Source organism: Podarcis gaigeae (genome assembly GCF_964106915.1).
Source record: "Podarcis gaigeae genome assembly, chromosome: 10".
Classification (NCBI taxonomy): Eukaryota; Metazoa; Chordata; class Lepidosauria; order Squamata; family Lacertidae; genus Podarcis; species Podarcis gaigeae.
Window position 1 is genome coordinate 30992467 of NC_139686.1, and position 25760 is coordinate 31018226.

At 42.8% G+C, this 25760-nt stretch overlaps 1 protein-coding gene and 1 long non-coding RNA gene across 2 annotated transcripts in view; one reads left to right on the forward strand and one right to left on the reverse strand.

The window, feature by feature from the left end:
- Positions 1-5448: 5448 nt before the first annotated feature.
- On the reverse strand, positions 5449-11836 carry LOC310826668. Its single transcript, XR_014555917.1, has 2 exons — positions 11723-11836; positions 5449-7007 (listed from the first exon to the last, which is right to left on the reverse strand). It is a non-coding gene; the product is annotated as an uncharacterized lncRNA (long non-coding RNA).
- EP300 (EP300 lysine acetyltransferase) overlaps positions 8825-25760 on the forward strand; it is a 79462-nt gene continuing 62526 nt past the window's right edge. Inside the window, exon 1 of the mRNA XM_083701747.1 lies at positions 8825-12955. Coding sequence (XP_083557873.1) covers positions 12862-12955 — 94 coding nt within the window. The 5' untranslated portion in view covers positions 8825-12861. The remainder of the gene's footprint in view (positions 12956-25760) is intronic.

Genomic DNA, 25760 nt, shown 5'->3' on the forward strand with positions numbered 1-25760 from the left:
TCCGCATTTTCCCTTACCATGTAAAGCAAGGTTGGGGAATCTTTTACAACCCAAGGGCCTCATTTCCCTTCTGGCTAACCTTCTGGGGACCACATGCTAGTGGAGGGAGGGGGCAGAGACAAAGATGGGCAGAGCCATGCATGCAAATATTACCTTTGTACAGTAGGCTAGCTTCTGCACACACTCAGACACCTTCTCTGTCCGCCTTCCAGGAAAGCAGGAGTCATCATAGTTCAAGGTCAAATGTCAGTCAGGCCCAAATAAGTTGTGGCCAAGAAGGGAGCACGACCTAGAGTGAGTCCTATGGGTCAAATAGAGAAGACTGAAGAGCTGTATGTGGCCTCTGGACCCAAGGTCCCTCACTCCTGATCTAAAGAGAACCCTGCTGCACATGTAAGACAGAGACTAAAATTAACCACCTGCAAGTGTCCCTATTTTCCAGGGACAGTCCTGAATTTACAGAAGCCATCTCAGATTCTGATTTGATTCCATATTGCCCTGCTTTTCATTAGGACATTCCTATTTTCATTGGAGAAATGGAGTGTATGGAGTTATCCAACCCAGAGCCATCGGAAGGCAGCACTGTATAGGGAAGTTTAATGTTTTTATATGTTTTGGAAACAGTCCAGAGAGGCTGGGTCAACCCAGTTAGATTGGTGGGGTATAAATATAAAAGTTGTTGTTGTAGTTGTTGATTAGGATGTCTCTATTTTAATCAGAGAAATGTTGGAGGGTATGTAACTGCATCACTGGCAAGTGATAACACCAAACCAGTGCTACATCAATGGCATAGTTCCATCTCCTCTTTCCCCTGTCTACTTGTCCCTCACAATTACTGGACTTAGAAATCACTTTGAGGAGTAGAGAAAGAAGCCATAGAGGAGTGACAACTGCCTCTGAAACAACATATAAATCAGCAATTGAATTTCTCTGAGACAAGCTAAATAACTAAGGTTGTGTCAGTTTGAACATATAAAACATGTCATATCTTTGAGACTCTGTCTCTGTCTACAAGATGCCCCAACGCTTCCTAACTCAGCGCAGGTGGAAAGTGTTGAAGTGTCGCTTCTGGTGGATATAAGTTGCCCACACGTCTCACTACGGTGGTACCTCAAATTAAGTACTTAATTCGTTCCGGAAGTCCATACTTAACCTGAAACTGTTCTTAACCTGAAGCACCACTTTAGCTAATGGGGCCTCCTCCTGCCACCGTGTCACCAGAGCATGATTTCTGTTCTCATCCTGAAGCAAAGTTCTTAACCTGAAGCACTATTTCTGTGTTAGCGGAGTCTGTAACCTGAAGCGTATGTAACCTGAAGCGTATGTAACCCGAGGTACCACTGTACACTGGTTTATATTAGTGAGACATGGGCAACTTACAGTGCCCTCAATGTTTTCCATATGTGCTGTATCTGGAAGATTTGGGGCATCACGTGACAGGAGGGAGACTGTCAAAGAACTATATGCTCTCCCAAGCCCACATTCCCAGAATATTCATACTCCTGTCTCAGCAACATCTATGCTGGCTTGGTCATGTTCACAGAATGGAAGGTGGCAGGATCCACAAGGCCTGGATCCTCTACAGGGAGCTGGGTTCAGGCACCAGACTCTGCATTACAAAGATGTCTGCAAACATGACATGAAGGTTGGCAACATTAACCCTGCCATTTGGGAATCCCTTTCAGACGTCTGCAGTGCCTGGAGACAATCAGGTCGTGTATCCACAGCAGTGACCAAAGGAGGATCACTGGGAGGAGCACAGAGAGAAGCAATGACATGGTGCATCTGCAGCAGCACAACCACACACTTCTATTTGCTCCAACTGCAACAAAACATGTCTCTCCTGTATTGGCCTCTACAGCCACAGCAGACGCTGTAACTTCCAATGTTTTGTCTTCACCCCCTCGAAAGTATACTCTTCCAAGACAGATGGATGCCAACCAAGAATCAAATAATGACTGGAAATATGTAGTTAACTGGATGTTCTTCCTGCCTTTATTGTAATAACTTACAGGGTATTTTATGGGTGAATGACTGCACTGTGCATGTGAAACATTTGGTAATACAATATCATGCTGCAGAGGTTTTGAATTAGAACGTGTACATCATAATCTAGTCCTGTGTTGAATTATGCTTTAAAATGTTATGTGGGCTTTGTGTGTGCGTGTGTTTTATGTATATTAGCCAAGAACACTGGCACTTTCAAAGGACTATAAACTCTGAGATGTAGATTCTGTTTTCAGTTATGCAACTAACAGACTTCATTGTATCAAGGAATTTGCTCCTTCATCTTAAAAAGAAAAGAAGATGTGAAATGAGTATCTATCGCACAGTTCCACAGCACAGAGGGTAATTTCTCTCTCTTTTTACTAACAAGTAAATTATTTTATATGCGGGAGGCAGTGGAAGACAGGAGTGCCTGGCGTGCTCTGGTCCATGGGGTCACAAAGAGTCGTACATGACTAAACGACTAAACAACAACAACAAATTATTTTACAAGTTTAAGTAAAACTAACCTTTTGTTTAGTGCACGCGCGCGCACACACACGCACACACACACATTAGTACTAGTAAGAACTAGTAATTGAAGCTAAGGGGAATTAAGGCCTATTGCTACAGACTAGCAAGTAGAGGCATAGAATTGTAGAGCTGGAAGGGACCCCAGGATCTTGTGGGAGGGTTACTCCTCCCCTGCAGTCATTCTGGCTGCCACACAACTCAGTCAGTGGCTTCACGGGCTCTCTGGGCTTTAAACTACCACTGCGTATTTGAGCTGGCATTGCTCACATGCCCTCTGATTTTACTGATTCTCATCTTTTAGTGATTATCGTTCAAACAGGAACAGTTTGTTACACAAAGGCAGATGGCTCGGTGCCTTTTTGCTGTTGAAATGGTAACTTACCCACAAAAATGTCAAACTGTCCACTTTTTTTCTATTTAGGCCTTCTATCTCTTTATCAAACTGATGCAATGTTTGCTCATCAGTGAGATCTCATCGAACGTGCTTACCTCCCCAAAATCTGTGAGGGAAGAACAAAATTGCTTTAAATATAGGCATGCAGAGGGAACAAAACTGGGGCAGCAGTTTTTAAAAGGTTTCGCAGCAAAAGCTACATGAGAATTAGAGAGTAAGGACCGGGTGATAAAAATAAAGTGCTAAGGGAAAATGATTTTTAATCCTGTTATTTGATACTGTCTGCATAGGAATTAATTGGGCTCTGAGCCTAGGTTAATTATTGACTTCTATCTGTGCAGATACTGAGCAGCCATGAAGATATGGATAAAGAGATAAGGAGCAATACAAACTACAGGCAATTGGTAAATCAAAATGACAGCACTACTTGCAGATGCTTCTCCACTTTGGATCAATGTCTGCCATGCAATACCATTGAGTTGTTCTCCTGCAAGTCTTGAGGAAAATATGTTAATAACTCCCAGGACCTCAGAACATATGGACAATGTCAATTCCACCTGAATATCCAACAGGACTAAGGTATAATACAGGTGTGGGAAACCTTTGGCCCACCAGATGTAGCATGGCCAATGATCAGGGGTGATGAGAGTGCAAGCCTATGCTGAAGACATGTGCATTTTGGGCCTCTATATGCATATGAAAACACTGTTGTGAATATTTATGAGATTTGCTGTTTTCTCATCCCTCTCCCAGAAGAAGAAGGACACTTTGCAGAATTGTAAGAATTTGACACTTTGCAGAATTTGCAGAAAAGTCTCATAGGCACACAAGAGGAAAACAAACAAGCTGTGCTGCTGCCACTGCTATCGGCAAGGCTCATTCATTGAGAAACTATTGGATAATTTCTTCTTCATCTAGATAAATCTGGTGAAATGGTGTACCCCAATTTTTCTGCCCACAAATCAGGTGGAGAATTTTGAGAGGACATTTGGGCACAACTCTGTAATCAACATGTCCATGTGTTTTTGCTCCTTAAACTGTTCTATGGTCATATGCTGCATACAAAGTGGATGTGGAGATTGGAGCTCCACTACTGAATGGGACATAGTTGTGGGCAGCATGAGGATGCTCCATCCATCCTGGTGCCTGCCCACAAATGAAAGCCCCTCCGTAGGAGCATAAAAGAGCAGCTGGAGAAAAGGGCAAAAAACAACAGAAAGAACTGTGTGTGGAGGAATGTTATTTTCTCCATCTTTGGAACTCACTGAGAAACTAATCAAAGCTGCCATAACCTGGGACTAGCTGTGGAGAGGGCAGCTAACTGTTGAATGGGACATAGGATGAGGAAGCTCCATTCACCTTGGTGCTTGCCCATAAAAAAGTACGTCTAGAGTAAGAGATTAGTGTGATGTCAGCAGTTTTGCAGAATCCTTCTTTTTGATATTTTGTGACTGAGTTGTGAGTTTGTCTGTGTCCTGGGTAAGAGCCAGGAGGCTGAGAGGGGAGATATGTTAGAAAGAAAAGGACTTGATATTGGTCTAAATTTATTAGTAATTATTAATTCTACAGTTGTATATGTTATTATGCAATGCTTAAAAAATAATAATGAAAAAATGGTGTCGGTACTCACCATGAAGTTGTTACAGTAAGTGCCACATTTCTAACATTTGTTTTTTAAATGGACCTTTTGAAAAAAACACTGCTGCTATGCATTTTTGTAATACTTGTTGCTTTTATCTGTTAAGTGGTATATAAATGGTCTAAATAAAAGTATAAAGAAATTAATTCACTGGCATGACTGCTGATGTGGTATTATGAAGACCACATCCTACTATGATAGGAGAGGATTTAAATACAGTAAAAAAAAGAGCAAGGTGAGGTGAATGGGTTCCTTGAGAGTTTGGTCCGCAGCATATATTTTGTCCATGGGGTGATTCCTGTCTGCACTAAGTTATGTATTTGAGTGTTTATATTATGTACAAAGGAAAATTGTGATAATTATGCTATGTGTGAGGAGGGGGAGCTTGAGTAGCACTCCTCTAGTCTTTAACAATAGGCCTGGATTTCTCTTAACTTCAATTTTATATGTTATTGCTTGTACGTATAAGTGTACACACACACAAATGGTAGGTTTTATTTAAACTTATAAAATTAGTAACTAAAATTAGTAAGTCAGATAAATTACCCTCTGTACTGAGGAATTTTAGCACAAATGCTGATCTCACGGTTTTTTTTAAGGTTAAGGTACAAATTCCTTAGAACAATATCGGGAAAATGCAAAGCCTCCCATATTAAATACCTTCTGGAGGATAGGTCAAATGATATTACACTGACCGTGGCAAAGTTTCTTTCGGAGGTCGTAAGAAAAAAAGACGATCACGCTCTAGACATAACAAAACGACTACCTCGGTCTCTTTCGCCTGTTGTTTGGTTGTCTTAACTGTATCTTGTTTTAAAACTGTTTTGTGGGTCTATGGACAGCAATAAAGATAAAGGGGGGGGGGGAGGAAAAAGAACAATGAAGTCTGTAAGTAGCATAACTTAAAAAATAATACAGATCTCAGTTTATACCCCCATTAAAGTGTCAGTTTTCATGGGTAACATACAAAGATACATACATAAAACACATATTTAAGAAGGAACATAACATTTTAAAAGCATAATTAAACACAGGACTAGATTATGATGTATATTCTAATTCAAAATATCTGCAGCAGGATATTGTTCTACCAAATGTTTCTCTCTTACAATGCAGTTGTTAACCCATAAAATATACTGCAAGTAATTATAATAAAATGAATAATTAACAATTAACTACATATTTCCAGTCATTACTTGAGTATGACGTGCCATGGGGTCATACATGTTCAAACTGACTCTACTTTAGTTTTTCTGCTTGTTTCTTGACTAGAGAAATCCAACTGCTGTTTTATATTTTGTGTCAGAGGGGCAACTGTCCCTCCTCTATGACTTTTTTCTCTACTCCCCTAGCAATGTCTAAGTCCGGCATTTGTGTGGGACAATCTGACTGGGGGAAGGGAAGATGGAGCCATGTCAGTGTTTCAGCACTGGTTTGGTGTTATCCCTTGATGCACTTCCTGACTTAACAAGGGGCTGCAATTTGTGCCCCTGTGCAGGCAGGAGTAAATGATCTCTCCCCTTTTGTGGGTGCAGGAGTGACACTTGGCCGCATTGGTGTGTGGGAAGGCCTACTATGCGGAAGCCAATGGCAGTATCTCTTGGGAAATCTAAGGGTGCTGCATTCTGTCCATGGCCCCAGCAGCTGAGGGGGCTGTTAGGTTGCTGTGCTCCCAGGTTGCTGTAAGCAGACCAGTCCACACTGATGTGGGCCGTTAAGGAGACTGACTCACAGCAGATGGTTTGAGCATGGAGCCTTGTCCAGGAATTAGCCCCGTGCCATACTATTGTTGATGCCCATTAACCAATAAAGGTGGTGTCTTTTCAAAACCCATGAGGAACTTTATGCCTTTTTTTCTTTTCCCTGCACCTGCGCCCTGAACACACAAGGGTGGAGAATGCTGTGTTTTGGTTGGTGAGAGAAACTTTAAAAAAAGTGGAGCAGGGTAGGCTCCTTTAAACATTTTTCTTAGTTTTATATGTAGAGGCAGAAAGATCAGTATAAATCCTATCTTAGTAAATTTTGCAAATGTATCTGAAAGGCTGAATTTGAGACTGTCCTGTTGCTCAGTCAGACATTGGTTGTGGGATCCAAAGTGCTGCCTGGCTGGATTACTAACCAAGTGGTGGTTGTCATGGAGTCTTAATGAAGTTTGATTTCAGGGCTGCATTGAATTGTGGTAGCGACACACTGTTCCTAGCTTTTGAGCATCCAAACATTGCAAGGATGTTTCTTGTCTCTTTGGAGTGGTGTCAGTGGATGGTGGAGGCACAGCTTTCCATTAGCAGCAGGAGTCAAATATGCAACTGGGTTCCTGGGAAACAGCTTCTCCTATGTCCTTTTCCTGTAGAATTTATCAGAAGGTAGATATCAGAATGGTTTTCCCTTGAAAGATTACACGTCTGTTACACAGCTGCCCAGTTGGTCTGACGTGCAGGTTAACAGGCTTGCAGTCTAACAGACATAACAAAAAATGTGAAGAGGATAAATCTCCCTTTAGCTAGATATCCACTTACGCAGGAATTGCTAAAATGTGGCCTTGAAAGGAACAGAGAAGATTAAGAGCAAAGTTAATGGGGTGCTTGGATGCAGAAGTTTAGCAGGACAGGCATATCCACAGCATTAAATATTCACATTGAATTTAACTGTATTTTTATTTCTTGTATTTTTAGCACTTCTTTTATTTATTATATTGGATTTTATTTTATTACAAATTATAATACAATAACATACAATATAAGAATTAAAAGAAGCAGTAAAAATACATTTTAAAAATCATACAGCATCTGTTAATTACAATTGCCACAACAAGCAGGAGAGCCATTAAGTGGTCTACCAAGACCCTCAGTAATTTTCAAGTGGTCCACAGTGAGAAACGTTTGGGAACCACTGACATAGATGTTAAAAAACAAGGGAAACAAGATGGAACTCTGAAGTACAGTACGTAACATGCCAGAAGACATGGGATAGGCAAGCAATCTCCCAGCACCACCTTCTGTGACCAATTTTCCAGATAGGAATGAACCACTGGAGAGTAGTACCACATAGGTATAATCTCTAAATGAACACAATAATACACCAGTCTTTTTATTTTAAATTTGTTTTTCAAAAGATTCTAGAGATTTCACTGGAAGCAGATTGATAGATACTGTTAAGATGATGCTTTAGAAATATTGGAATCGATTAATGAAGAATAATGGACAGAAGGAGACCTCAAGGCCAAACTCTGGGCACAAGCAGGATTCTCTGCTCTACACTTGAACCTTCCCAAACCTTGCCTCTTTTTAGATGTGGATCTCACCATTTCCTTCAAGTTGTGACCATTGGCAGGGTTGAGGTCAAACAAGCTGGGAGTCAGCACAGCAAAGCTTAGATGTAGCAGGTTGCAGCAACAACAGAATCAGTCCCAACCAACTGACAGGCCGTAAAACTAGATTATCAACCATAATTCACCTAGATTGGGAGCAAGATGCTGTATCTGGGTGTATAAATTAGAACTGGGAGGACAGGTAGGTAGGCATAACTGAGGTGGGACATAACTAAGCAAACATGGGTGGCACAGAGGCACTGCTACAGAGAGAGATGGAGCCTTGGTACCTCTAAACATTTTGGGAGAGTGCAATACTTTGGTGATAGAAGCTGCTCATGATAATATACACAGATTCCCCAAACCCCTCTTCCTAGTATCTACCATTCCATTGCCATTTCACCTTCTGGAGTTTATCCCAGGCCGGTGGGGGGGGGGGGACGACTGCAAGGGAGGCTGAGGAAAAAACATACATTTAGACTGATTCAGTGTAGAGTTATTCAATAAATTCACATATTTTGTTCTGTTGCATGTATAAATTAGATGCATTTCCCTTCTTTTAAGTAATGAATTAAAATATTGAATAGCACTAGACCTGGTAAGACAGATTCTGCCCCCCCCTTGAAGTTTAACGGTGATTTATTAGTTCATAAATTTTACTTGAGGTGTGATGTTCCAGCCTATTCACTACACATAATTTATTATTTTTATTTATTTCATAAGATGTATACACTGCTTGATTGTAAGTAAAAAAAAAACCTCAAACATGAAAACCAATAAAAAATTACCACCACACTCAAAAAACATTCAAAAGTTAAGTTTTAAAATTGTCGCACGCCACCCCAATCTCTGAGCACTACGAGATTCCAGGGGTTCCAGGCGCTTACCCAGGGTTCGTGTTTCATTTTGGTAGCAAGGCAAAGCAGAGACTATGGTGTCTTTATGATATATTTATACAACCTGAGCATGAGATGGAGGGGTTCACAGCATCAAAACCCCAAGAGGACCTTGCTCCCCCCATTGCCACAGCCTTGGAGTCAAACAGAAATCCTGAGGCCCTCCAGACATTGCTGGTACAGCTTCCATTATCCTTGGATATTGGCCATGATAGTGACAACATCTGGAGGGCACTAGTTCCCCATCCCCACCCCAAGCCCAGGTATGGTAGTATTCTTTTACTTTGTCATAACATACCACTGTTTTCCTGTCTAGTGTGCTAAAGCTTTGTGCCGTTTGGGTGAAGCAGACCAGGTATTATTTTTTTCCTAATGATGAGATCAGTTGAATGCTTCACAGACAGTGAAGCATTACCAAGGGCGCAAATACTTTTTACAAAACTCTCTGATATCCCGACCTTCTTCAGAAGAGCATAGGACTTTGGCAGGAGATAAGTTTTCTCAAATCTTTCTATTTGGTACACCCACAAACACATTTCAGGAACTGCCTATGAAGATGGACATTATTTTTTGCATGCAAAATAATTTGAGGAAGAATGGTTCATTTCCCCCTTATTTAAATTTGTTATGTTTTGTAATGAATTGTTTTAATGGTCTTTTCTGTTATCTGTTGCTTATTGTGAGCTGCTTTGGGCACAGTCCACTGTGGAAAAGCAGCAGAGACATGAAAATAAACAGAAAATTTAGGAACTGCAAGCTGTACTAGGACTAGACCGAAAGGGAGTGATGTGTCAGTATTCTTGCTTGGGTTTGTCTCTGTATCTTCCCTCTTACTGAAGATGATTTCCTGGCTCCTGCTTGTGCTGCTCACACATCTCCATCAAAGTTTGAGAGCAACGTAAGTTAAGCTTCACTGAAAATAGGCTTGAGAGAAATAACTGGGATGGGGAAAGAAGCACAGACAAAAGGAGCAAGAGACAGCAGTGGTGTTCCACAATCCTGCTGTCCTTCGGTGTTCTGTGTAGTAGCACATACCCGAGGAGAGACGTACCTTCCTGTCCTTTTCAGCAACTAGGTCCGGGCCACAGTTGCCTGGATTTTACACCCCTTCTATGTCACCATATCGTAAGTAATCTTATGGATCACTTTCAGTAGTCCAGTCCACTACAAGTGTCATATAAAGACCAATTCACACAAGTGGTGGAATGCTCTGATTTGCTCTGTCCTTTTAACCTTAATAAAACAATTCTTGTGATGAACGGACTAACAGAACTGTCTGTCGCAAGCACAGACCAGAAAACCCTTGGAAAAGTAAACGTAGCAGGCATTCAATATTACAGTATGTGCGCTGCTCAGGTGAGGCGTTTCCTACAGGCACTTATAAAAAACCAAGCTAGAAGAAGCAAGCCATGTGTCCAGTGGTCTTGTGAACTGATTGTTCACCTCTCCTACGAAGAGGGAAAGGAAAGAACACGGAACCCTCTCGCTTCTCTACGTTTTACAAAGGAATGAATATGTGAGGAAGGTGCTGCTGTTTATCCCGGGGGTCTGCAGAGAAAGGCTCAAGTGTATACACACAACATACCGAACGACGGAAGGCTCTCCTAGTCTATACATTACTTTACTGTGACCCCCCCCCCTGCCTTAAGAGAGCATTATGGATTCTTGTACGAAAGAGCGCGGTGGCAAATCACGATAAAAACATAGGCGTAGCGTTATAAACCAGACTCGCGGCATTACAGGGAATACGTATCAGTCCCAGCACAATGCTACCCCACGTCTTTTCGCGTAATAAAGCCCTCCCCCCGCAGTGAATTTTCCTTCTTTACGAGGAACAGACATGGATGTTGGCAGGAAAATGCAATTGTGCAAGATCGCTTGATAAAAAGACCTCTGCGCCACCACCTTGAGGCTGTGTGATGATTTTGTTCTCATACTATCACAGGTTACGGCTCATGTCCTATGTCTATATGTGCACGTACACCCTGAGTCGTCGTCCTCATCACATCGGTGTGTGTGTGTGCCTGCACCGTACACGAGAAGCTAGAAGGCCGGCCAAACCCTGCTCTCTTCCGCCCCCCCCCCACCAAACCACCCCTCGGTTGTGACTCCGGGCCGCTGTCTTTGCAGCAGCAAAGGAGGGAAGTGAGGATCAGGGCCTGTCTTCCTACGGAGGGCTTCCGATGCGTACCGTGGGCAATACCAGGTCCAGAGTACACAAGCTCAGCGCCCCCCTTCCCCCATTACAATAGGCCTGTCCCAAGCAGCAACCTCGCGGTCTATTTTGGCCGACAGAAAACATAAGTAAAGGCGGGGGGAAGCGGGCGAGCAGCTTCTCCTTCCCCTTTAAGAGGCGGAGGCGAGAGAGTTTGCGGAAGGGATCGCTCCGGGAGCGCAAGGCGAGTGGCTGAGCAAGTCTCGTGACCGCAGCTGACCCCGCCTCGGGTTCTCCCCCTCCTCGGCCCTCCGCGTTCCATTGTGTGTGCGAGCTGCGTGCGTCCCCGCCTCTCCTTTTTCTGGCCACGCCCCTTTTTTCTCTTGGCTCATTTCCGGCCGCCGCCGCTCGCTTCCCTCTGAGGAATCGGGAGAGTGAAGAAACAACAGCCGCCATTTTGTTTGTGTGTGAGCGACTGAGGGGAGGGAGCGAACGAGAGGGACCGAGCTGGGCGGGTAGAGCCTGGGAGGTGGAAAAGCAACGACAGAGACCGACAGCCGCTCAGGGCCCCTGGCCGGCCAGACCTGAGGGAACCCGAAACCTCCGTGATACACCCCCTACACCAGCCTCGCAGCCAGTAGGGGAGTACGCACTCCCGGCTTCGGCTAGTGACTCGGGACCCCGGGTGGACCCCACCCACAGCCTCTCCTGGCTACTGAGCCCGTTCGCGGGGTCAGGAGGCCGCCTGGCTCCGGTTTGGAAAGCTGTTTCTTTTCTCTGCGCCCCCCCTTCCCTCTTCCCCAGGTCCTACATGGCGGACATGAGACGGAGCCGCTCCAGAAACGCCTGAGGCATCGCGTCTTCGGTTCCGAGGAGAGTCTTCTCCTCTCCGCAGACCAAGCGCTCGCAACCATCCTTATCCCCCAGGGAGGGGGAAGAGGCAGAGAGAAGGGGGGGAGGGGCCGCCGCCGCCGCCGCTGCTTTCTCCTCCTCCTGCTCTGGGATCGATCCCTCCATCTGACCAGAAGGGGGGCACCCTGCTACAGAGAAAGAAAGGAAGAAAAGGTGGGGGCGCGGGGTGCGAGTCCTGAAGCCCACCCTCTCCAGCCCCCATCCCGGGATCTCTGCTGCCTCCATCGGGACAACAACCCCTCCTCCGCCTCCTTGTTCCTGCACAACAAGATGTGAAGCGGAGACTCCTGGGACTTAGCTTCATCCTCCTCCTCCTGCTCCTTACGGCTCCCCTTTCTGCAGCCATTAGTGACTGGCGAGAAAGGCGCAGGGGGAGTTGGGGACCCTCGACACGCTCCGTCTGTGACCCCCTTCCCCAGTCCCTTTTTCACTAGCAGTGGGCATTTCTCTCCCCCCCCCCCCCGCATTGCAAGCTGGTTTTTGGAAGGAGAGGGAAGGAACTGCGAGCAGAGGAGAGAGATTCTTTCTCCTTTTTTTCTCCTCTCCTCCTTCGCCCGCCTCCTTGTGGCGATGAGGAGGAGGAGGACGACGCCGAGGAGGAAGAGGTTGATGGCGGCGGCGAAGAGGCAGCAGGAGGAGGAGAAGACGACGACCCCCCGGAGGATGAAGATGGTGGTGTTGGCGGCGGCGAGGAAGCACCAGCAGCCCCACAGCCGGATTTAATTCGATTTGTAAACCCACCAACCCCGCATATTTGTGTTTGGAGAAGGGTTTGTTCCGTTCTTTTCATCCTTGTTTTTCCCTGTGGGCCGGAGGAAAGACTGCTTCCACACCCTATTTCCCATCTCTGTTCCCCCTTAGTCGCTGCTACCCAGCAGAGATAGATCCCGAGGGGCAGAAAAAGAGGAACTTTGTCCCTTTCTTCTTCAGTTCCTTCTCTTACTGTTGTTCGGTTGATTCCGGATCCAAGAAGAAGGCTGACGACTTTGACGAACCCCATCTTTAATTTGGGCTCTGTTTGTCTAAAAAGAATTAAAAATGGCCGAGAATGTGGTGGAGTCGGGCCCGCCTTCAGCCAAGAGGCCTAAACTCTCCTCACCGGCGCTCTCTGTCTCTGCAAGCGATGGCACAGGTCAGTCTCTCTTGCTTTTACCTCACTGCATATGGGTCCCTTCCCTTTCCTCTTGAATGTCCCCATGTTTTGCACAGTCTGTTGTCTAGTACCCTTCTTATACTCTCTCTTTTTGCCTTTCTGTGTACCTACTTTTCTCTGCACCTTGCTGCATTAATCACATTGGGTGTTTAATTGCTGCTGCTGCCCTTTCATTGAAGAGGCTATAAGCATGTCTGTGTTACTTGCTTGCCCGTTTCACTGTTCTGCAGCAAATGAAACCTTTGTTAAAAAAAACACCAACAATCCTAAACTCTAGTTATAGTGTAAATCATTACACAACTGTTATCTACATTTTTGTGCATGTAGAGTCCTGATTTTTGTAAAATCTTGCTTTTTAAAGATGAGGCATTCAGTCTTGAATTTTTTTTTTTTGCTCTGAGCAGTATTATGATGGATAGTTTGTTTCCTCCACCATTTCTTTCATAACCACAAAGCGTTCTTAAATGCCAACATTTCTGTTTGATCAAGAGTCGTAATATTAATTGGCGAATAATGTTTGTCTTGACATTTTGTTAAATAGTTCACCTGATTTGCCTTGAGAAACTATGGAGCCACCTTTTTCTTTTGCATCTTCTACTTCCTTGCTTTGAGACCAAAATGTCTGAAATTCCCATATAGTCTCTCTGCATGTGTGAGGATGAGTACAACTATTCTTAACTCTTCTGTCTGTATTTTAATATGATATTTCTTGAGGTTCAGATAAGCCAGCTAGTTAGAACTCTAGAACTCCTTAGAAATTATGGATGCAAGTTACAGGTGTTCATTTGGTAACAAACGTTTACTGGTTGTTTTAGAAGTTCAGGGAACTAAATCACTGTAGAATGCAAGTACTGGTATTGCTTTTCTGAAGGTATAGGTATGGGGAGTAAGTAATCAAACAGTGCAGTAGTTCGTAACTTACTTTATTAGAGGAGAGGAGCTCTTCAGCCACATATCTGGGCGTTGTGATTAATGATGGTAGCCAGTTTTGTACATTGAACTTGTTAGCACTACTTCATATATGAAGTCGGGGGAAATGGCTGATATTATTTGATGCATAACAAGTTGTTTTCATTTTCTTGTCTTTTAGTTTGAATACTGGTTGGTTTAGCATAATTCAGAAAGCTGTTTTAAGCATTTGGTGCTGAGCAATGTTTTTTCTTGAATCCACTCTCCTTATGAGCACTGTAGTAAGTTTAGGAACTTGATTTCAAATGAAGCAGCATTAATTACACCATTTATTGGGATATTGCACTTACCTGAAAATCAACAGGTTCCATTGTACTGGTAAGCAGAATTAGAATCTCTGGCCAAAAAGCAAATACTACATAGGTAATGCAGTATATACTCGTTTCTGCATACTATGCTACAGAGTGGTATTTAGATTCATGTCAGGTCATTCTCTTAGACAGAACGAAGCTATGTAGTTAAATCTTAAAGCCTGCAACCCTATGCACACTGTAAGAGTAGTTTTAATTTTTGAGTGGACATGCCTGTGCTTAAAAGTCAGTGCAATCTTGCACATATTTACTCAGAAGTAAGTCCTATTTTGAGATTCCTAACCATGTCTACTCAGAAGTCTTATTGAACTAAATGGAGTTTACTCCCAGATTACAGGGGTTAGGATTACAGTGAATATGCTCAAGATTGCATCCTTTATGTAGTTGTGTTCAGTGAATGATTCCTTTGCCTATGAGAATTGCATTACTCTTAATAACCAGTAAGCATATTTTAGTTGTTTTGTTCTTTTATAATATTGGTAAGCTATCACATATCTTCCTACCTTATTTGAGAAGTATACTAGACAAATCTTAGTGTCTTGTAATGGTTACTTGGTTTGTTTACTAGGCTTGTTACCTCCTTTAAAAAGGTAATTATTGACTAGTAATAAATGATCTATAATGCCTATTTTGATTGAATCCTCAGTGAAATACTAGTCAACTGGAGATGTTAAGTGTAACGTTAATTTAGCTGTGTTTGAAGAAATGCTAAGTATATTCAGCATACTGCAACCAGGGCTAGTCAAATTTAATCTCCAGAAGTACTTTATCTAGAGGTTGGATTGTACAGATACATTACTTCATATTTAGAATGTGGAAATATAGTTACTCTTACTTTATGTGTTCAGAATATGGACATACAGAGAAGTAATTTAAAATATACTAACATGTTGTATGGTAGTAAACCTCATTTTGGAAACAAACTAGTGGTCTTCCCCCCTATAATGCTGCGTCACAGTGCTGCATCTTTTTCTAGCTAATAGAAGCCCTAGCTGCCTTATTTCTGTGTTCTTGTTTTGATGCCTTAAAACATATTTAATACAAGTTTAAAAGCATATATAGTTGTAGAATACTTCATATTAATGCTGAAATCATTAGAGTATATGGAGATATTAATGTTGGAGAAAAAAGACTGTTGATAAATAGAAACATTTCTAGATATGTCATTGCCATAAGAATAAAGTTGGCAATTTGTGCAGCTTTTCTGTGTGTATGCTGAACAGCAGTATTATTGCTTAGAATTCCCACATTGCCTGTATTGACTGCTATCAGAACTCCGGAATACGGTGCTTCCCCCTTTCCTCAAACAAATGAGTTTTGCTATAGTATTATTAATAGCTTTCATATTGAGTGGAAGGAGATGTCTTTTCATTATTTGATTATAACAAAGTTGTGTGGTCCTGTATGAGCTCAGCTGAAAGCAGGTTAGAACACAACACAAGCATGTGCTGCATTGAGAGAGAACACAACTACTGTATGCCATATCCATAAAGAAGTGCATTGTGTTATGAAAGCTCTTATTAAACCTACAGTATATGTTTTAATTTAGTTGTGTTTTGTGAAATGAAATACACATTTGAGAATTTTAGTTAGTGTAAACCTATAAGGTTGCATTTCAGTTGTCTTTCTGAAGGTTAGGTATGTAAAGAACTCTTGAGTAAAAATTGGAATACTGTATCATCCAGATACATACAGTGCTGATGTTGGGAAATGAGGCAGAAAGTAGGTAACGGACCTGCATTTTAAATCTGCTGCTTCTGTTTGGTATGTGACTGATTTTACAGACTATCATTTTACAGAAACAATTTGTTTCTGTCATCTTGGCTACTTTGCAGCAACAGGCAAAACTAAATGTGTGCAGTGTACATTCAGAATAGCTTTGCAGGTACACAGCTATTCAGATTCTATGTCAGGACCCAAATAGGTGCTTTAAGCATACTCAAGGGCTTCATGGAATTTTTTTACTGCACCTATGTGCTTTTGAACTGTTCCTCAGTTTCAAATCGATTTTGGAATGGAGTAGGATCTCCTGTTTGAAAAACACAGAAACCCCTTACCTTTGAGATGTATTAATTCCAGTATCATAAATCCTTGTCGTTAATCTCATTAGCCTTACTTTTCTGTTTGTGCATTAAACTTCTTGTTGTATGCTTATTTCTCTGTCTGTGTACCTAACTAGAATTATTATTCTGATCTTCAAAATGTATAGCATTATACTCAGTCATGTTCAAAGTTGTGTTTTTCTTCTGACAAATAAGCATACTTTCAAATGACTGAAGTATGATTTGTATTTCATACTTAATTTGGTGTATGTGTGCCTAATTTAGAACAATTCACTTCAATCATTCTTTTGATATCAGTTTGTTTCAGAGGTTATTGGAAACAGTATATCCCAGCTGCAAAATTCATAAGAATGAGCTGGAAAAGGTAGAACAAAATGGGAAAATTTAGATGACTGCAAAGTATAAGTTATTTAGTATACGTTTTAGCTTTCTCTGTGAAAGATGGGAATAGAAAGCTACTGTAAACTATTAGTTACTATTGTACCACTGGCAACACACACACACACACACACACACACACACACACACACAAAATGGGCTGTAGTGCATTTACCAACCTTGTGTATAAGGAATAGTTCATCTTTTTCTTTCTCACTGCTTTGGCACCAATGCTGGTAGTTCCCTTCATGTCAGGAGAGTTAAGACTGCAGGTAAAGTGGATAGTGGAGGAGACCAATCTCTGTACTCCTCTTTACTTCTCCTGTCGCTTTCACCACATAGCAGGAATACCATGCCATTGTCCTTGGGATCAGGAGCACTGGGGAGAGGTGGCAGAGGGTTCTTGTCTTTTTTCATAGCAAGCAGTTGAGCCTAGAGACCATTTCCCCAGTGATGAATACCTTTGACCTGGGAGCCCAGCAGAAATGGTGGTAATAAGCAGTGAAGCTTTAGTTTTGGACTACAGGCATTTGGAAATAGAGCAAGTAGTTCTGGCAGAATTATAATATTTTTATAAGCAATTTAATGTCCAGTGTTCCTTACTGTTTTCTAATGTAGGGAGTTAAAAAATGTAAGCTAGTTTTATAGAGTGTAGCTCTTGATGTCCTTATTTCAGTGTGCATGCATGTATCGCTGGATTTTAGCAATTGTAAGGTAACTATTAAACAATACAGAAGAATACTAAGTTGCAATCCCTGAAAACTCACATATCGAAGTAAGTGCCAGTGAAATCAGTGGTGCCTTAATGCCAAGTAAATATGATTAAAATAGTGCTTCACAACACTATTCAATTGTGGCACCGTAAATAGTGTATCTACTTCCAAATGGTGGTGTCCCAGTGTGTTTCACACACTTAAGACTGCTTTTTAAAGCTTTTTACATCATTAGTATCATCAGTACTATCATGTCATCCAAACAAAAGCTAAACAGTTTGCGGATGGGGGCAGACTAATTGTTAACAAGTCACTAGAAATAATATGTTTGACAGACTTTCCTAAACCAATCTCATTTATCACTGATCAATACTAATGCAAAAGTTTATACTAGACCCTGTAGAAAACATATTTCTAAGTATGTTGTAGGAATTGGAAGCATTCAATACTCTAGGTGTATAAAATCAAACTAGTAGCTGCATAAATAATCAGAGCGATATTGTAGGTGAAGCATCCCTCCAAATAAAATAAAACACTGAGTTTTGGATCACAATGACAATTCATCTGTAGTATGTGGATGATTGAAGAACAAACTTTTACTTACTAAGTTATATTTAGTGTTAAAGCATTTGTTTTGCAAGGGAGCAGCAAAATTTACTTAGTTGTGACACCTGAAAGACTAAAGTTGCAATAGACGCTCAGCACTACATCAGGTGCTGCTGGGCATTGTGATAAATGTTTAAATGGCTCAAACCACCAGGTAAGCTTGTTAGGCAGCCCACCAGAGCTAGTCCTGCTGTAATTCTGAACACATTTGACTGTAAGACATATAATTGCACAGTAAAACCTGTTGTCCCATAGGCTTTTATATACCAGAGCCCACTTTATGAAATGCATGGTATTATCCTTAGTTGTCAGATATGTAGTAGCCCTAGAGATGTAAGAGTAGGACCAGGAGTTCTTATCAAATTTCCATGCTGAGTTGAATGTATATGCAAGAAGCTTGCTGATAAGTTAATAGTTTCCTGATTAGCCCTTCATTAGGAGCTTAGCAGTCAATTTATAGTTGATGTAAAAAAGAAGTTTTTTTTGGGGGGGGTCTAGAAAATACAAGTAACCTCTCATTGCTCTATGATTGGGGAACTTAAAAAAAAAAACTTGAGAGAGAAGCAATAGGCTTCTGCTTTGTTTTGGTGTAACTTCAGAGGAACATACTGAAAAATCATGTTATTTGCATAGGAGATGCTCGAATCTGGTTTCTGTTCATAGATCCTAAATGACCAAAGGCAAAACAGAACTTTCTGAGGTTTTGCTGTTGAACATCCATATCTTTCTCCCCTTAAAGAATAATGTGCAGGACTTTGCTTGAACTCATCCCAAGAACATGAGAAGTTATGGGTCATTTGTACTAGTTTCAATTCACCAGGTAATCATAAGCAGTCTTGTACAGCCTTTGAATAAGCCCCTTATAAAAGTAGTTTCCAGGCTATTTTCTCTTAAGGCAGCAGCAGCTACTGCAGGCAACTAGTTAGGGTTTGGTTCATAGCTTTCTCTGAGTCTCAGCCTCTTGTAAAGGGCAGTGTCTTTGGAAGGAGCTGTTATCTCCTGTTGATAAAGACTTGCATGCATGGACTGTCTGCATACTAGTCACTTTCTTAATTTACTGGGACTTGATTTGCAAAAAAGGTATTGACTGCAGAGCTCTCTGCACAACAAAGCAGGAGTCATCTGGTATAAAGTACTAGCTCTAACTTAGTTTGGTTAGCACTGAATTGAACATATCCAGTAGATTTAACTTTTAAAGGAATAAACTCATGCTGAGAAGTGTAATGTAAATTTTTGGTTCTGACTTGGCATCTAATCGCCTGGAGGCAGATCCTAGTCACCACCAGTGGCAGTAACTCACTTTCTGATAACTGGTGTTCACTTGGGGCACATTTAGTGTCTCACATGAACCTGCCCTTTTCTGAGCTTCCCTGCTTTCTGAAATGAGGTTGGTGGTGATTAGGGAAAGGGGCATGTTTTACATGTGCGCTACCATGTATATGCGCATTGTAGAATCCAGAAATGACCCGGAAACGTCATAAAGATGTCATTAAAAGGGTGAGGTGGAACGGGTTGTTTGCAGGCTTTGTCAATAGGTTTCAGTTATACGCAACGGGTGCAGTGCCTCAGAATGTAACCCCCGTGTAAACAGTGGACTGCCTGTAAAGCAGTCAGAGTTGCAGGATGGTAATGAAACAGGAAAGTGACCCATAGTTATTAGTTGCATTTCATGGCCTTTTGGCGCTACTGTTCACAACTTTTCCTCTCTGGCAATTACATATAATTGGTATAGTTGAGGATAGTGTTTCACAAATCTAATGAAGTAGACTCTGGTTGTTGGTTGCAACAATGACAGCACTACCATGAAATAACAAATAAATAAATAAAAATATTTAAAAAAATTATTTATACCCCACCCATCTGGCTGGACTTCCTCAGCCACTCTGGGCGGCTTCCAACAAAATATTAAAATATAGTAACCCATCAAACATTAAAAGCTTCCTTAACAGGGCTGCCTTCAGATGTCCTCTAAAAGTCTGGTAGTTGTTGTTCTCTTTGACATCTGTTGGGAGGGCGTTCCACAGGGCGGGTGCCATCACTGAGAAGGCCCTCTGGCTGGTTCCCTGTAACTTGGCTTCTCGCAGTGAGGGAACCGCCAGAAGGCCCTCAGTGTTGGACCTCAGTTTCCGGGTAGAACGATGGGGGGTGGAGACACTCCTTCAGGTATACTGGACCGAGGTCATTTAGGGCTTTAAAGTTCAGCACCAACACTTTGAATTGTGCTCGGAAACATACTGAGAGCCAATGTAGGCCTTTCAAGACTGGTGTTATGCGGTCTTGGTGGCCGCTCCCAGTCACCAGTCTAGCTGCCGCATTCTGGATTAGTTGTAGTTTCCAGGTCACCTTCAGAGGTAGTCCTACATAGAGCGCATTGCAGTAGTCCAAGCGAGAGATAACCAGAGCACGCACCACTCTGGTGAGAGCCTACGGGCAGATAGGGTCTCAGCCTGCGTACCAGATGGAGCTGGTAAATAGCTGTCCTGGACACAGAATTGACCTGCTCCTCCATGGACAGCTGTGAGTCCACAGTTACCCCATTCAGGACCAGGGAGTCCTCCACACCTGCCTGCCTCCTGTCCCCCCAAAACAGTACTTCTGTCTTGTCAGGATTCAACCTCAATCTGTTAGCTGCCATCCATCCTCCAACCGCCTCCAGGCAAATACATGGTTACAACAGAAAGAATTATTGCATCCCCAAATGCTTGTGTGGGCTAGATGTAGATTCTGGGTCTGAAAAGATGGACGACTACTACCTAGTCAACGTATGCTGCAATAGATTTTGTTTTGGTTATTTAGGAACTTTCTGCTATCTTACTTTTACTTTTCTGAAAACCAGCAGTCCTAAAGATTAACCTTTGTCTGTTAAAAAATAGGTTGAATAAAAACAGCCTGAAAGGAAACTTTGGTCCACATTTTGAATTGCTTCTGTGCTTTAACCAGTTTGCCCCATACCATATTTTCTATCAAAAAGGTGACATTTCTTGAAAGAGATGTGTTGGATGGGTTCAGAGGTGGGAAATATTTCCTGAGAGCACTTCAACTTCTTGTTTATCTAGCTTCTGTGATTTTTCTTTCATATGATTGTGTCCAAAATAGACCTTGGTAGTACTGTGAAACTGCTAAATACTGTATTTGAAGAGAAATGCAGAATTTTAACCCTTCTGCTTTGCTTGGAAACAGTTAGACTGCAGAAATCTAAACTGAATATATTTTACTTTGTCATGCAACATTGCACAGGAATGGCTAGAATTTTGAAATGAGACTCTTTTTGTTGTTTAAGTTCATTTTATTGAAATATAGAATGCTAGAAACAATAGCAAAACTGCAAAAAGTTTATTTTCATGTGATCCTGTGTGTTGTATTGCATTGTAACTAATCAGACTTCATTCTGAAAATTAAGCTCCATTGACAACCATAAGACTTCCAAGTAAATATAATTAGGATTGGATTATTCTATCCTCAGTTGTGTAAGCAACAACTAAATATTCTACCCAAATAACAAATCTGAATGATGTGCCAAATATATTTGAAATTTGTCCATTCCCTTATTCCAAGTTCAACCTGCACTCAGATACCTGAAGTGAATATTTCCTGGGAAATACAGTCGTACCTTGGTTTTCGAACAACTTAGTTCTTGAACGTTTTGGCTCCTGAATGCAAACTGTTCTGTTTGTGAACTCTTTTTGGAAGCCAAATGTTTGACGCGGCTTCCGATTGGCTGCAGGAGCTTCCTGCAGGCAATCAGAAGCCTCGCTTTGGTTTCCGAATGTTTTGGAAGTTGAACGGACTTCTGGAACAGAACTTTTTAAATTGGCATTAAAACAGCCTGATTTATTCAGTGGTGGCTATCTAGTCTTATATATTTTATGTGTTTGGGTTATCAGTGTATTTGGATGACTTTAAACAATAAAATAATACAAATCATATATACTTATGCCAATAAAGGCCAAGAACAACAAATAACAGCTAAATTTAGTGTTTAAAGTTAGTTGTTTAAGTTTTAGCTGATACTGAACTGAAGCCGGATGGAAATAGGGCTGTAGTTTATTTCCAGTATGATGGTTTTTAGTACAGTGGTGCCCCGCAAGACGAATGCCTCGCTAAACGAAAAACCCGCAAGACGAAAGGGTTTTCCGATTTTTTAGCGGCTTCGCAAGACGAATTTCCCTATGGGCTTGCTCCGCAAGACGAAAGCCCATAGGGAAATCTCCGGGGACAGCGGGGAAGCGCAGCGCGCCTTCTCCTCTGTTCCTGGACCTGTCCTAAGGCTTGCGGTGGGAGGTCCGGGAACAGAGGACAAGGCGCGAAGGGCTTCTCCTCTGTTCCTGGGGCTTGCGGTGGGAGGAGGGTTTTTCCTCCCCACCGCCAACATTCAGAACAGCATTCTGAATGTTGGCGGTGGGGAGGAAAGCCCTCCTCCCACCGCAAGCCTTCAGGACAGGTCCGGGAACAGAGGGGAAGGTGCGCAGCGCTTCTCCTCTGTTCCCGGGGCTTGCGGTGGGAGGAAGGTTTTTCCTCCCCACCGCCAACATTCAGAACAGCATTCTGAATGTTGGCGGTGGGGAGGAAAGCCCTCCTCCCACCGCAAGCCTTCAGGACAGGTCCGGGAACAGAGGGGAAGGTGCGCAGCGCTTCTCCTCTGTTCCCAGACCTGTCTTGAAGACTTGTGGTGGGAGGAAGGTTTTCCTCCCCACCGCCAACATTCAGAAGGCTGTTCTGAAGGCTGGCGGTGGGAAGAAAAGCCCTTCTCCCCACAGCCTTCAGAAGAGTTCCCGCCTAGGCTGCGGATAGCAGCCTGCTGCCCCGCGCGAGGGGCGCTCTTAAGCAGAGCGCCCCTCGCGCGGGGCAGACATTCGCCGCTTGGGGAGCCCTGCAGGGGAAGTCTTGCAGGGCTCCCCAAGCTGCGAATGTCTGCCCCTCACGCGGGGCAGCAGGCTGCTATCCGCAGCTTGGAGAGCCCTCTGGACCTCTTCTGAAGGCGGGCGGGGGGCAAAAGTCTTTGTCCCCCCTGCCTGCCTTCCCGGGGGATTTTAAAATGCTGGCGGGCGGCAGCGCTGCCGCCCGCCAGCCTTTTAAGATCGCCCCGGACAGCGGAGAAGTCCTCCGCTGTCCCGGGGTTTTTAAAATGCTGGCGGGCGGCAGCGAAGGCTTCGCTGCCGCCCGCCAGCATTTTAAAATCGCCCCAGGACAGCGGAGAAGTCTCCGCTTTCCCAGGAAGGCGGGGGGGGGGAAGCAAAGACTTTCGCCCCCCGTCGGCCTTCAGAAGAGGTCGGGGGACAGACTGTCCCCAGACCTGGTCTGAAGGCGGTTTCCATAGGAACGCATTGATTGATTTTCAATGCATTCCTATGGGAAACCGTGCTTCGCAAGACGAAAAACTCGCAAGACGAAAAGACTTGCGGAACGAATTAATTTCGTCTTGCGAGGCACCACTGTATTGGGAAGCTCATGCTTTCCACCATTTCATGAATGAAAGAAACATCCTAACCAATATGAGAGTGTTTTTTCAAGTGTGTGTGAAGAGCCAAAGAAAGCTATTCATGTACATCAAGGATGGGGAACTGGATCCAGATGAATCTTTATCTCCTCTGCTCCTGTGGGTCAAGTTTGCTAGATGACTGGGATCACCCATCTTTCAGTCACCTGACATCAGTGTCAGGTGACTTGCTTTTGCTATAGTTTGAAATTGAATCTAATGGATGTGGGTGCAGTGCTTTGTGTCAGTGATCAGCTAATCATCTGATGGCTTTGATCACTGGTGCTTGCAAAGTGCTCTGGATGGAGGTTTGCAGGCACTGCTGATAGGCACTGCCTGCACCCCCCTTTCACCACAGCTTGACCTTTACCTGTTCCAAACTTGAGTTCCTATACAGCAACTGTGGCTTGACTGAAATGGTCTTGCTAGCCTGGGAGGCTTAACTTTGCCTTGGGTCAGTGGTTCCTCACCACAAGTGTACATTAAAGTAAAGAATGTTGACAACATCATTCATTGTGATTTAAAATTGGATTAATATTTTTGTGAAGAAGCAACACACCTCAGCAGGTTCTGATTATTTGAACCTCCATTAAAAAACAACAACAAAAACCCCAAACCCACGCTGTTCTTGGCTAGAACTAACATGTCCCTAAAAGAGGAAACCATAGCACTGGGAACTAATCGTTTTCATAATAACTGTTGGCATATAATGGCAACCCTGTAAACTGCTGTCCTTAGTGTAGTTCAGTACTCATCTGCCTGACAGAAACACACATTCTCCATTCTATTAGAGTGCATGTTTGATATGATCTGTTTAAGGTTAGTTCAACCTAAAAAATCCCACAGTTTTAAAATCAGTTGTAAGAGGGGGGAAAACCAAATCACGTGAACCAAACATTCATATTGCAGTTTCAGAACACCTAGCATAGGTTAAGAATATCATAGGACTCCTAATGAAAGTGTTAAATCTCTAGAAAAAGGTATAACAGTTCCTTATTTTCTAATTCACATTTTATGGATTTTTTTGTTTTTGTTTCTATAGTTCTAAACATGCTGAAAATGTACACTTTCCGCTCAGAATGCTATGAGAAGGGCAGCGTCTGTCTATTGTAGTAAGAGGTTTTAAAAAGCCCTCATTGCATTGTGTTTTATAATAGAAGTTTGTATTAGCCTTTCTCTTTCTTCACTTCCAAAATAAATCAGTTGTACTTTAGAGTGAGACATACCTTAGAATGCTGCCTTAAAAAAGTTGCATGGCATTGTTGGGTTGCTTGCCTTGCAGTTTCTTTGGGTGTGGCAGATATCATTTGTGTTTTTCTTTATTTCTTCCTTGTTTGCTGAAGGATAGCATAATCCATGAGCTCCATAGTGAGATGTTGCTGCATGTGTGTATGCTGACTCCAAGGACTAGAACCCTTCCGATGTTGTTGAACTACAACTTCCATCAGCCAAGCAAGCATGGCCAATGGCCCAGGATAATGAGAGCTGTAGTTTGGCAACATTTGGAGGGCCCAACATCTGAATGCCACTGGCATTTGCATACTGCTCATAGGGGTTAGCACTTCTATGGAAAACTCCATCAAGCACGGTCATGTCAAAGCAGGCCACTATGTGGCAAATACGAGCCGTTTGCATTCCTCACAGGTGTTCCTGCTGTCTATGAACTGCCCTCTCAAGAAAGACTTGCACATGGAAGCAGGGAATGTAGATGAGAATGCTAAGCTAGCTTGGGCCTGGTTTGCAGATAATGCTAAGCCAAATTAACATAGTAAACAATACCATAATCACAGGTGTCCCAACAGATGATTGGGCAAACATTGACTTGTTTCCCCCCTGCCCCCTTGCCTGCTTTGTGCTCTACCTGATATCCTGAGAAAATGTCTACTGGCATTGCCCAGCTGTGACACCATGCTTCCTTCCATTGGCTGGCTGGAGTGGAAATCTTACTCCATTAAAATCGTTGGCAGTGTAGTTGATTAACCTTTTCCTTCCACTGCTTTGCTTTATTCCCCTACTCACCAGTCACCCATAGTGTTGCTCTGTCACATAATTCCGTTGCTCCTACCTTGGTTAGGACAAATCCTGCCCTCCTTCCTCAAGGAATGAAATGTATCTGAGTGAAAAGACAAAGTTTAACATTTTTGCAAATAACTCTTGGACTGGAGTTAGAAACAAGAGGGACTAGTTTTCTTTCACAGGCAAGATTCCATGAACTGGACACTTGTCCTCTGGAAGGAAGAATAGGACTTTGTATGTGTGTTGGCGGGT